Raw genomic sequence first — 10,233 nt, forward strand, 5'->3', positions numbered from 1 at the left:
ACAGTCTAAGAAGACAAAAAATCCTTGCACTGCCACGAGAGGAATCATCCTCGCTTATTCTAATCAGGGTGGAAGAGGCGAAAGCGCTGACCCCTGTGACCAATAATGCAGCTAAACCGTTGACAAACATTTATGATTCAAGTAAAAAAAAATTAAAGAATCATTTCCTGACTGGCAGTGGCGCGGTGAGAGAAGGCAAACCGCGCAAACTAACCAATAGTTTGTACTTTCATTAAACACCTTTAATTAAGCTTTAGGATACCTCTTTATCAGTATTGAATTATATTGTATTGTAAATCCTTGGGTATTTTCTTCAAGCGACTTATCTACTGTCTACCTGTTTTAAGTATTGAATTACACTCAACTAAAATATAAGTGAGAGACAGCATACAGGTCATAAACGGTCCTTTCTCACATCAACGGATTCCACATCGAATAAAAACTTTCAATAATGAGACAAACTTTTTAAAAGATGTTTGTTCTATGATAACAAAAACGGTTTATCAATGACATACATGCAAATCTTTTAGGATTTTGAAACTCGCTTTTGGGAATGAATGTTTTATTTCCTTCTCCCTTCCAAGCTGATGCTATATAATTTTGACAAATAAAGAAAATGAAAGACAGATGGATGGTCCCACTGAACACATTAAAGTCTAAATTACTAAACCTGACAAGTCATTACATTAGTACAAATAAGGTGAAAAAACAACCATTCTTTATAAAATCATAGAATACACAAAATATTATTCTTTGCAGAAAAAAAAAAAATTGAGAAATGTTTACCGCGGCAGGAAATAAATCCATACAAAATAAAACTGACAACACAAAACATTTCTCAAAAAGCAATAAGAATCATGGTGTAGTAAGTTTAAAAATAAAAGTGCAAAAAATATATAGTAATAAAGATAACAGAATAATACTCTTTCAGTTTCCTTCCACAAACCTTAATTCCTAAAGAACAACCAACATTTGCAATATGCAGATAAATAAAAAAAAGAACGGAAAAAAAAGTTTCAACTAAATACTTCTGCCTTATTAATAATACTGGTGTGTGTGGAACGAGAGGGATGTCCTACAGCAAGGGGTGCGGGAGTTATCATTCGATTCATTAATTAATTGATAAGCATCATCATTGTGGTGCGATAACACGACAGCACTAAATGCCAAGACGAGACGCAGCACTACTTTTTTTTCCGAAGAGAGAGTAATTTCAGTAACAATGATGATGTCTGTTTCCTACTATATATCAACTACCTAAGTGCAGTATCTCACATTCTTTATGCAAAAAATTGTAAAAAAAAAAGAAAGAAAAGAAAAAAAAGAGAGAGAAAAATAAGATAAACAAAAATTACATCAATTTTTTTCTACCCTTTTTTGCATATGACACTAGAACAATGCATGATTTTTGAAGTTGCAAAGATGATCCACAGTATTAGTATTTCACCATGTTGATATATTCATCCCTTCTCTCTCTCTGTCTCTCTCTCTTTCTAATCATTCCAATTGCATATAAAATTCATATTAAAATAAATGCTATGAAAATTTGCATTTCTCTGCTATCAAATTATAATGCAAAAAGGGGTATATAATTTTTTTAGATGTTTATTCCCATATCTACTGTGGCATACTGTATTTACCATTATACATATAACAGCACAGTTTCCTCTACTAGCCGAACAAGTACAAGTAATCTATATGCTGTAACAGAAAAACAAAATTAAAACAAACTGTAAGCTATAATGGTTGCACTGTATAAGTACAGAAACTCGCATTACTTCATAAAAGTAATAGAACTAATGGCAGCACAATATTGAATTACAAATAAATTATAGGAAGTATCAGAGTTTCCTTGCTCTGATCAAATAAAATATTTAAGATAAGCATGAAGCCTAAAAAAATAAACCTTTATTTTCGTTTTTGTTTTCAAAGGGACTCATTCATATTAATTCACATCAATTAAATATACTGTACACATACAAATCAAAGATAATTCAAACTGAAGATAACAGTTGCTGATTATTTTCAATATGTATTTTCTGTACTCTTCCATGCAATAGGGGAAAGTAATTATTTGACCTTCCTCTTCCTTAAAGAACTATGCATCAAAATATTCATAGTAAGAAAAAAAAAAAAAGTTTAATTACATATTCAGTATAGGTATAGTCTATCATCACCTTTTTCTTTATCATAATATCAATAAAATAAAAGTTACTTCTCCTTAAAAACAATAATAATGATGAAAAAATAAAATAAGTATTCCAAGTTCCTGAATTTCAAACTCAATGCATTTTATGATAGTTACATGATTCACATATACAAACATCCAATTACACATCTCACTGATAGAAGTACAGCCACTATTTTGCATAAACATACTAAAGAAACAATTTTAGGAGTAACTCATCTTTTCTTTTAAGAGGCAGACACGATATGTTTTGTTCCGAGTCAATTGAATAAAACTTTTGTATGAAGACGATAATTTTTTCCCAATACATTTTCTTTGTTTCGGTCTTTCTTTCAATATCAGCCCAGGATTTGCTGATCAGTAGATATAAAAAGTATTTCAATACATTTTCTTATCTTAAGAAAAAAAAAATCTTTTCTTACAAAGCTATTCTGTTTTTGAAATTCTTTTCTTAAAAAATGGAAAACATGTAGCACCTTCATGGACTGGATAGTGGATTTTTTTTTTCACAAATGGTAATGAGATAGTTACTTGAAAAAATGTATGATGATTCACCAAACTGAATTATTAACTGAAGGAAAATTTAGCATTCAAAAAACAAACTTGAAGTAAAATATATTCCTACATATGAAAGAACAGAAGAACATGGATCTGAAAATTTCCCAGAGAAAGCAAAGATATTCACACAAAAGAAAACAAAATATTGGACAATAAAGAATATAAATAACAGAATCTCATGGGGGGGAAAATAGCACAGAATAATATCCTTTCTATATAAGAAATCATGAAACCTTTAATAAACGTTACACACAAAATATGAACACACACAAAATAAAAGTAACAAATATCTTTCAAACATTCATGGTTAAGTTGACTCCTCACAAATATCAAACAAAAAACAACGAAATCTATTGATTAATGACATCCCTAGCAATATTAAAATTAATATTGAGCAACGACTATAAGGCTTTATGCTTGTAATGTATTCAATAAGTACAGTATGACCAAGAACTCATAATGTTGAGAATATGCCTTTTTGTTCCTTTAACTAACAATATGTGTGTGTGTGTGTGTGTGTGTGTGTGTGTGTGTGTGTGTGTGTGTGTGTGTGTGTGTGTGTGTGTGTGTGTGTGTGTGTGTGTGTGTGTGTGTGTGTGTGTGTGTGTGTGTGTGTGTGTGTGTGTTTGTGCGCGCGTGCACGCACACGCACTGTTTTTTTTTTTTCCTTTTTTGTCATTCTGTATATGAATGAATAAATTTTGAAAATACTATTAATACATCAATATGTATGAAGCATGAGGATAAGAAACAAATACGCAAATTGATACCTAATGCTTCAATGGGCATGAAATGTGCATCCAAATGGGTTTTATCTTAAATTACATGAATTGAACATTTAACATTAGGCTAAAATACATGAAGTGGCCCCTACACTTTATGCCAAATTGTGAGAAAATGTATCTTTATTAACATGGGGAGAAAGAGGGGGAAAATGTATAAAATCGTATTTTTATGTCTTGCGGTTATTTATCCAAATCAAGTTCTCTCTCCTGTTATGATTAAACCCTTTTAAACCATCATTAGCCATGGAAAATTAGTATGAATAGAACTTTACAATGATGATAAAGGTAACTCTTATTAGGTTTTACTCTATCAAGATTGTTTTTCTTTCTTTCTTTTTTTTTCTTTTTACTTCTTTTTTGTAATTGTCTCTCATGGCATTGTTGGTTTTGCATCATCAACATAAATTTTATACTTACTTTTTTTTCTTTTAATTTTAATTTTTTTTTTTAACATTTCCCTGACAACGCCCATTAGTATACCTGAAGAGAGAAAAATAAATGGAAAAAAAAATACATATATATGTGCAGAACCCTAGGAACTTGTCATGCCAATCTCATGACACTTCAACACTGCAATTTCTGTAAGGCAATTTTACACACCATCCACCCATTCACCCCCCCCACCCCCCAAAGCTCTATAAACTTTATCTAAAAACTGCAGCACGCTCTCCAACTGCTAGAGAGAGAATCACTACAGAAAAGAGGAAGCTGCCTCTACAGTGTGATGATGAAGATCTCCAAACTCTACACATTTAAACTATGTATGGCTTTATAATGTCTGTCCATAGGTATTCATCTAAATGAAGAGCCACATTAAGAGTTTAAGCGAAGATGAACGGTCACTTTTTATAATCCAGGAAGAGCTGCATTAGTGTTTTTTTTTAATTTTCACACACAACAGACTGCACTCATATCATCTTATAACAAAAGCTTAGCACGTATCTATAGACTTTTGGATCTGTCAGCCATTAGTGTCTAGCATAACAGCCTCGAATCCAACACAGTTTTGTCACTTGGAATTAGTCAAGACAAGTTTTTGCTAGGCTCACATATGAAGGTGTGGATCACGTAGTTTTGTGCAGTCACTGGGATATATATCACAATGGTATCTTTAAAAACTTCCTTATCTGGTAATCCTTAAATCTTTACAGAAATACAACCTTATCCACTTTTTTTTTTATTCCGTTTTGTTAATGGTACACTTGCTATTGTCCTTTTTGAAAGATCTGACAATATCCAAACAAACTTCACCACGCAAGACATCCATCTGAACGTTGTGAGTCTTTTAATAAATATCACACCTCACAAGCACATTTACCAATGCCAGTACAACCATTCATTAAAACGTAAAATCAAAAAAGACCTTTCCTTTTTCATCGTCTCAAAAAGCTTCTTGGAAGATGCGCCACATGACGTTGATGCACCACACTGGCCACACGTATCCGACGTGTCTTTAAAATGAGCCCCTGAGTAGGTCCTCCAAGTCGTGCTCGTAGATGGCAATGATGAGCATAATAACGGCACCTGTGAGCATGCCGAGCCCTTGAAGGAACAACTGGCCTGCAACGCCAAACTTCTCCCCTCTCTGCACTGATAACTCTGAAAGCTGAACAAAGGAAAAGAGAATAAGGAAATAGTAAAAAAGAATAATCTTAAATCATCATAAAGAAAAGAAAAAAAAAAGTAGAGAGACCACCATGCCTACCTACTACTCTAGGCACTGTCCTTAGTGTAGCTGTATGCTTAGCAATTAAAAACATCACAGCATGGTCAATCCACAAGGCCTGGATCATAATTAACCATGAGCTTCCCTTTTCCTACTTCTTTGTGCTTAGACTAAATGATATTGGTTTAGCCTTGCCATGAATGCTAACACAATAGCATCATTATAATTGTCATGAAATATGTTACACTTGGTTGCAAATACTGTTCTCTGGCCAAGTACTTAACCCTGCTGCAAAAAGAAAACCTAAAATCTACCAGACCAATAAGCTCGGGCCATTTAAGGGTGAATTCTAACAGTTAACTTGTAATGAATACTACAACTACTACTACTACTACTACTACTATTATTACTACTACAACTGTACAACTACTCTACTACTACTACTACTACCACTATTACTACTACTACTACTACTACTACTACTACAATTACAACTACAACTACAACTACAACAACAACTACTAGTACAACTACTACTGCTACTTCTATTGCTACTTCCACTAATACTAATACTACTAATTATTATTAACATTATTACAATCATCACCATCATCACTATCATTATCATCATAAATCCTCCTTATCATTATTATCATTAAAAGTCCTACCAGATCCACAAGCGCTAAGTAGATAAACACTCCGGCCGTGAAGGAGTAGATCCAAGGTGACGCCGTTGGGATGGAGCCTAGCATAACCCCCAGTAGGAGGCCAGCCAAGCTCAGCACCCACAGGAGAGCCATCATCTTCACCGCTTGCTGGAGGTGCATTCCCATCTCGAAGAGGAGAGCAAAGTCACCTGGAATGGTCGACAGATGGGGGATTATGAGTAGATGGGGTATAATAAGCAAATAGGGAATATTGGGTTAATAACGGATATTGAGTAATTAGGATATATAAAACAAATCTCTTTCACGAGAGGAGTAGTAGCAGCTGTGTAAAAATGAAGTATGCACTATCCATCTTAAAACCGTTAACGACGGGTGACGTGTTTTTTCATCATACATGGCGCAGGAGCTCTGGCCTGATGATGGGCGTCATGATGTTCTGGGATTTTGGATCACTATATTATTTTTTTGTGCTATGAGTAATGAGTGAGTGATGTTGACAATTGCAGTCATAATTATTATAACTGCCATGATATTAAGAAAAATGGGTTTCAACGCACAACCAAAACCTAGATGGCGCCACTTTCTTCTAGCACCAGCAGGAGAGAGAGCCTTGAATGGCACCCATCTACAGTCTTTAGCAAGTACTATCTCTATAGAGCGATGGCACATAGCAAGTTCCCGACCTCTTGCTATCAAGTACAGCAGATGAAAGATGTGCAGGCATAACGAGAGGAAGAAGGTGACTCAAACCATGCCCAATGCCTATAATGTGCCCCTGTGCCAGTAGGGATGCCTTTTATTGTGGTACTCACTGTCACTCTTCCCTACCTCTTCATATTATCTTCATTGTAGGTGGTTATAAGTTTCATGTTCATTTGTGACAGCACACAAATATGAAAAAATAAAGTTGCTTTTTGTCCTCCCCTAAAACAGCAAGACTTATATCACACTGAGTATAAAGAAAAAGTGAGTTGATATGGACCCTGAACTACAATTTTAGTCAACTGCAGAATTGATAGAGCATGTGATATGACAGATATAAGTCTCTAAAAGCAGTAAAACACACAAAAAAACAAAACACAAAAATAGCTCTAGCTCTACAATGAGTGACTAAAAGGGAGTAGGAAAAATCAGGGTATGTTGCTGAAGCTGCCTCGCTCAGAAATAAAACCCATCCTGGAGCCTGGGTAAGCAAATCTATCCCTCATCAGCAACAGGTTAAACTAATTAATCACTCACACATACACAGACACACACACACACACACACACACACACACACACACACACACACACACACACACACACACACACACACACACACACACACACACACACACACACACACACACACACACACACACACACACACACACACACACACACACACACACACACACAAATATATCCAACGTACCGACTTTGTGGGGCAGTTCATGGCACAAAACGGCAATGGAGGTTGCTACACCCCCCGTCACGCTAGTTCCGAAAGCTGCCCCGATTGCCATGCCGTCCAGGAATGTGTGCATTGCATCGCCAACCAGGATCATGGCTCGGAGAGAATCCTTACGACCTGTCATGGGAAAAAGGAGGAATGATGAAATGATGAGTAGGATTCACTGAGACAAGTACAGAAAAGTTATGAATCAGAATGAATAATTCCCTAGTCCAGGATGTATAACATATATCGATATTGCATTTGTATCACAATTATGTGATTCTTTTGCTGATGTAAATTGAAATTCAAATAATTAGCAAGGAATTATTTGCTTGAAGTAATCCAACAGATGCATAGATTTTTCTAATTAAGAGCTATTGGTATCTTGACTATCTTAAAAATATATTTTACAAAAATAGATATAGAGAGCAGACACCACTTCAACTAATTCTGAAAAAGATAAACTAATCTCCATAAAAAGTTCTTGGATTCCTTAAAACTGAAGCTAATCTTTATCACAACCAACAAAGGGCTTATTTCATAGATTTCATTTATCACTTATAATCGCTTTATCATTATAATATAAATAAAAATAAGATATCTAAAAGCATTCACCTGTGACATGAGAATGGCCGTGGTGAGAATGGCCATGGTGGCCCACATGGTACTCCTGTAAGACCATGTTGAAGCTAGAGCTGTTTTGTCGAAGGACTTTTGGCCTCCCAGATGATGGTGTGTCCAGGATCAAGGAGAGTTCTCTTCCCTGTAATGGAATCAGCATAAATTTAGACTCTTTTTGATGAAGCTTCTAAAAAAATATGATACTGATTGTAATGCAACTGAGGCATTATAACAATGAAAGTGAAGAATAAGGAAAAGCTGTAAAAATTAAGGTTCATCTTCAAAACAAATATTTTTCACAAACTGCCTAAAGCTAAAACTATAATAGAACTGGGATTTACTACAATATATTTCCACCACTATCTTTGTGTTATATTTCTAAATCTAACTCTTATTCATGAAACCAAATGTCTAAGAATCAGCCTGGGAAAGCCCTCTAAGCACAGAATAAAGTAAAAGGTACACACCATCTCTGATTTGTCAGCTGGCGTCGTGACCAGGCTCTCCTTCTCCGACGCACTGCAAGCTAACTTTTCCTTTTCTGCACACATTGCCACATGCTTGTCGATGGATGCTACTTCAGAGTCCCTGTCGCCAGCTGAGACCAGTCCCTGCTTCTCAGGAAGGGTTGGCTGCTGATCATCCCCAAACCGGCTTCTGTTCGGTCCATTGTTTCCATTGGCATCACTGCTTGGACTCACATTCGAGCTGCATCCCTCAAAGCAGTTCTGGGCTTCAAGTGCTGCCACGATTGAGGAATAAAAGGGTTCTCAGAAACATTTGTGACATGTAACACTTGATATATGGTCTAATCTGATATTTGATTTATCAATGCCAGTTTCCCATAAAAGTCTGCACAAAAGTCATATTCTTATTCTTTACATATCTTCCTACTACTTTATGATAATGAAAATGGTATTACAAATAACAACATATCAAAATGATCCTTTCCTAATCTTCTGCCAAAAGACAAAACAAACAAATTACATAATGCATTTCACAAGGTTAAAAGAACTAGTAGGTGTAGTTATCTTCAGTCTCACAATGCAATAACCACAAAGTCACTAAATACACTACCGATTAAATCTGTAACAAATCAAGATATACATATATAGTATGTAACCATCTTAAAGTTAGAATAACAAAACTCAAAACACACAACTTACTCATGGTGCTTTCTGCATAGATAAAGGAATTGTGTTTGGAATGTTTCGATAACTTCTCTCCAATCTTGTCTGTTATCTGACTGGCCGAGTCTTCAAGAGTTGTCGTTGTACCAACAGTTTCTTTGTCTATGTCCTCCTAAAGGATATATGATAGACAGAGGTCTCAATATTAAATCATAATACACGTTATAATATATCAAGATGATAAAAACAAAAATCCCATTATCAATATAGTTTAATATAAATTAAGATCAAGGTACATCTTGAATCCCAACGTCACTCATTCATTCATTCACTTACTAACTCACTCACTCATCTTTTATCTATTAGCTACTTAGTCACTCACTCACTCACTCACTCACTCACTCACTCACTCACTCACTCACTCACTCACTCACTCACTCACTCACCTTCACTCGCTCAGTCACCCACTCAAAAACCCACCCCTCTTTGACCCTCCCCTTCCCCCTTCACCCCCCCAACCAACCTTGCTCTTGCTGAGATCCAGTCCCAACCCATGACTGTGTCCGTGGCCATGGCCGTGTCCACAGAAGAGGTTGTGGCACCGCTCCAGGAACAGGAAGATGACGATGCCGCCGAGAGCCGTGAAGCCGTAGAAAGCGTGCAGGAGGTTAGGGTTGCTGCCAGGAGGCTCTTCCATGCTGATGGCCTGGGGAGAAAATGTTTAATGATGTTCAATATTTTTTAAATGATATAATAATAATATAATGGTAATATAATAATTATGTAACAATGATATAAAAATCATATAATAATTATGTAATAATGATACAATAATGATGTAACAATGATATAAAAATTATATAATAATTATGTAATAATGATACAATAATGATGTCTAAAATATCTAGATTGGTTCCTTGAAAAAGGAGATCAAGTTGTAATAAGAAAAGAGAAGCTAAAGAGAAGGAAATGGAAAATGAGGAGAAGGTGAAGAAGGAGAAGGTGAAGAGAAGCGAGAGAAGAGAAGAGAAGAAGGAGAGAGAAGAGAAGAGAAGGAGAAGGAGAAGGAAGAGAAGGATGAGGAGAGAGAAGAGGATGAGGATGAGGATGAGGATGAGGAGGAGGAGGAGGAGAAGGAGAAGGAGGGCCGAAGGAGAAGGAGAGAGGAAGAGAGAGGAGA

The 10,233-nt window shown here is 35.6% G+C and overlaps 1 protein-coding gene across 1 annotated transcript in view; it reads right to left on the bottom strand.

Moving 5' to 3' along the window:
- Positions 1–545: 545 nt before the first annotated feature.
- Positions 546–10,233, bottom strand: part of LOC122247029 (zinc transporter ZIP6) — a 62,999-nt gene continuing 53,311 nt past the window's right edge. Inside the window, exons 6-12 of the mRNA XM_086530762.1 lie at positions 9,577–9,759; positions 9,090–9,225; positions 8,391–8,665; positions 7,918–8,065; positions 7,282–7,437; positions 5,866–6,053; positions 546–5,137 (exon numbers count right to left, since the gene is read on the bottom strand). Coding sequence (XP_086386888.1) covers positions 4,985–5,137; positions 5,866–6,053; positions 7,282–7,437; positions 7,918–8,065; positions 8,391–8,665; positions 9,090–9,225; positions 9,577–9,759 — 1,239 coding nt within the window. The 3' untranslated portion in view covers positions 546–4,984. The remainder of the gene's footprint in view (positions 5,138–5,865; positions 6,054–7,281; positions 7,438–7,917; positions 8,066–8,390; positions 8,666–9,089; positions 9,226–9,576; positions 9,760–10,233) is intronic.

This window comes from Penaeus japonicus, unplaced genomic scaffold (genome assembly GCF_977035675.1).
Source record: "Penaeus japonicus unplaced genomic scaffold, GWHDUDI00000001_assembly GWHDUDI00000034, whole genome shotgun sequence".
Classification (NCBI taxonomy): domain Eukaryota; kingdom Metazoa; phylum Arthropoda; class Malacostraca; order Decapoda; family Penaeidae; genus Penaeus; species Penaeus japonicus.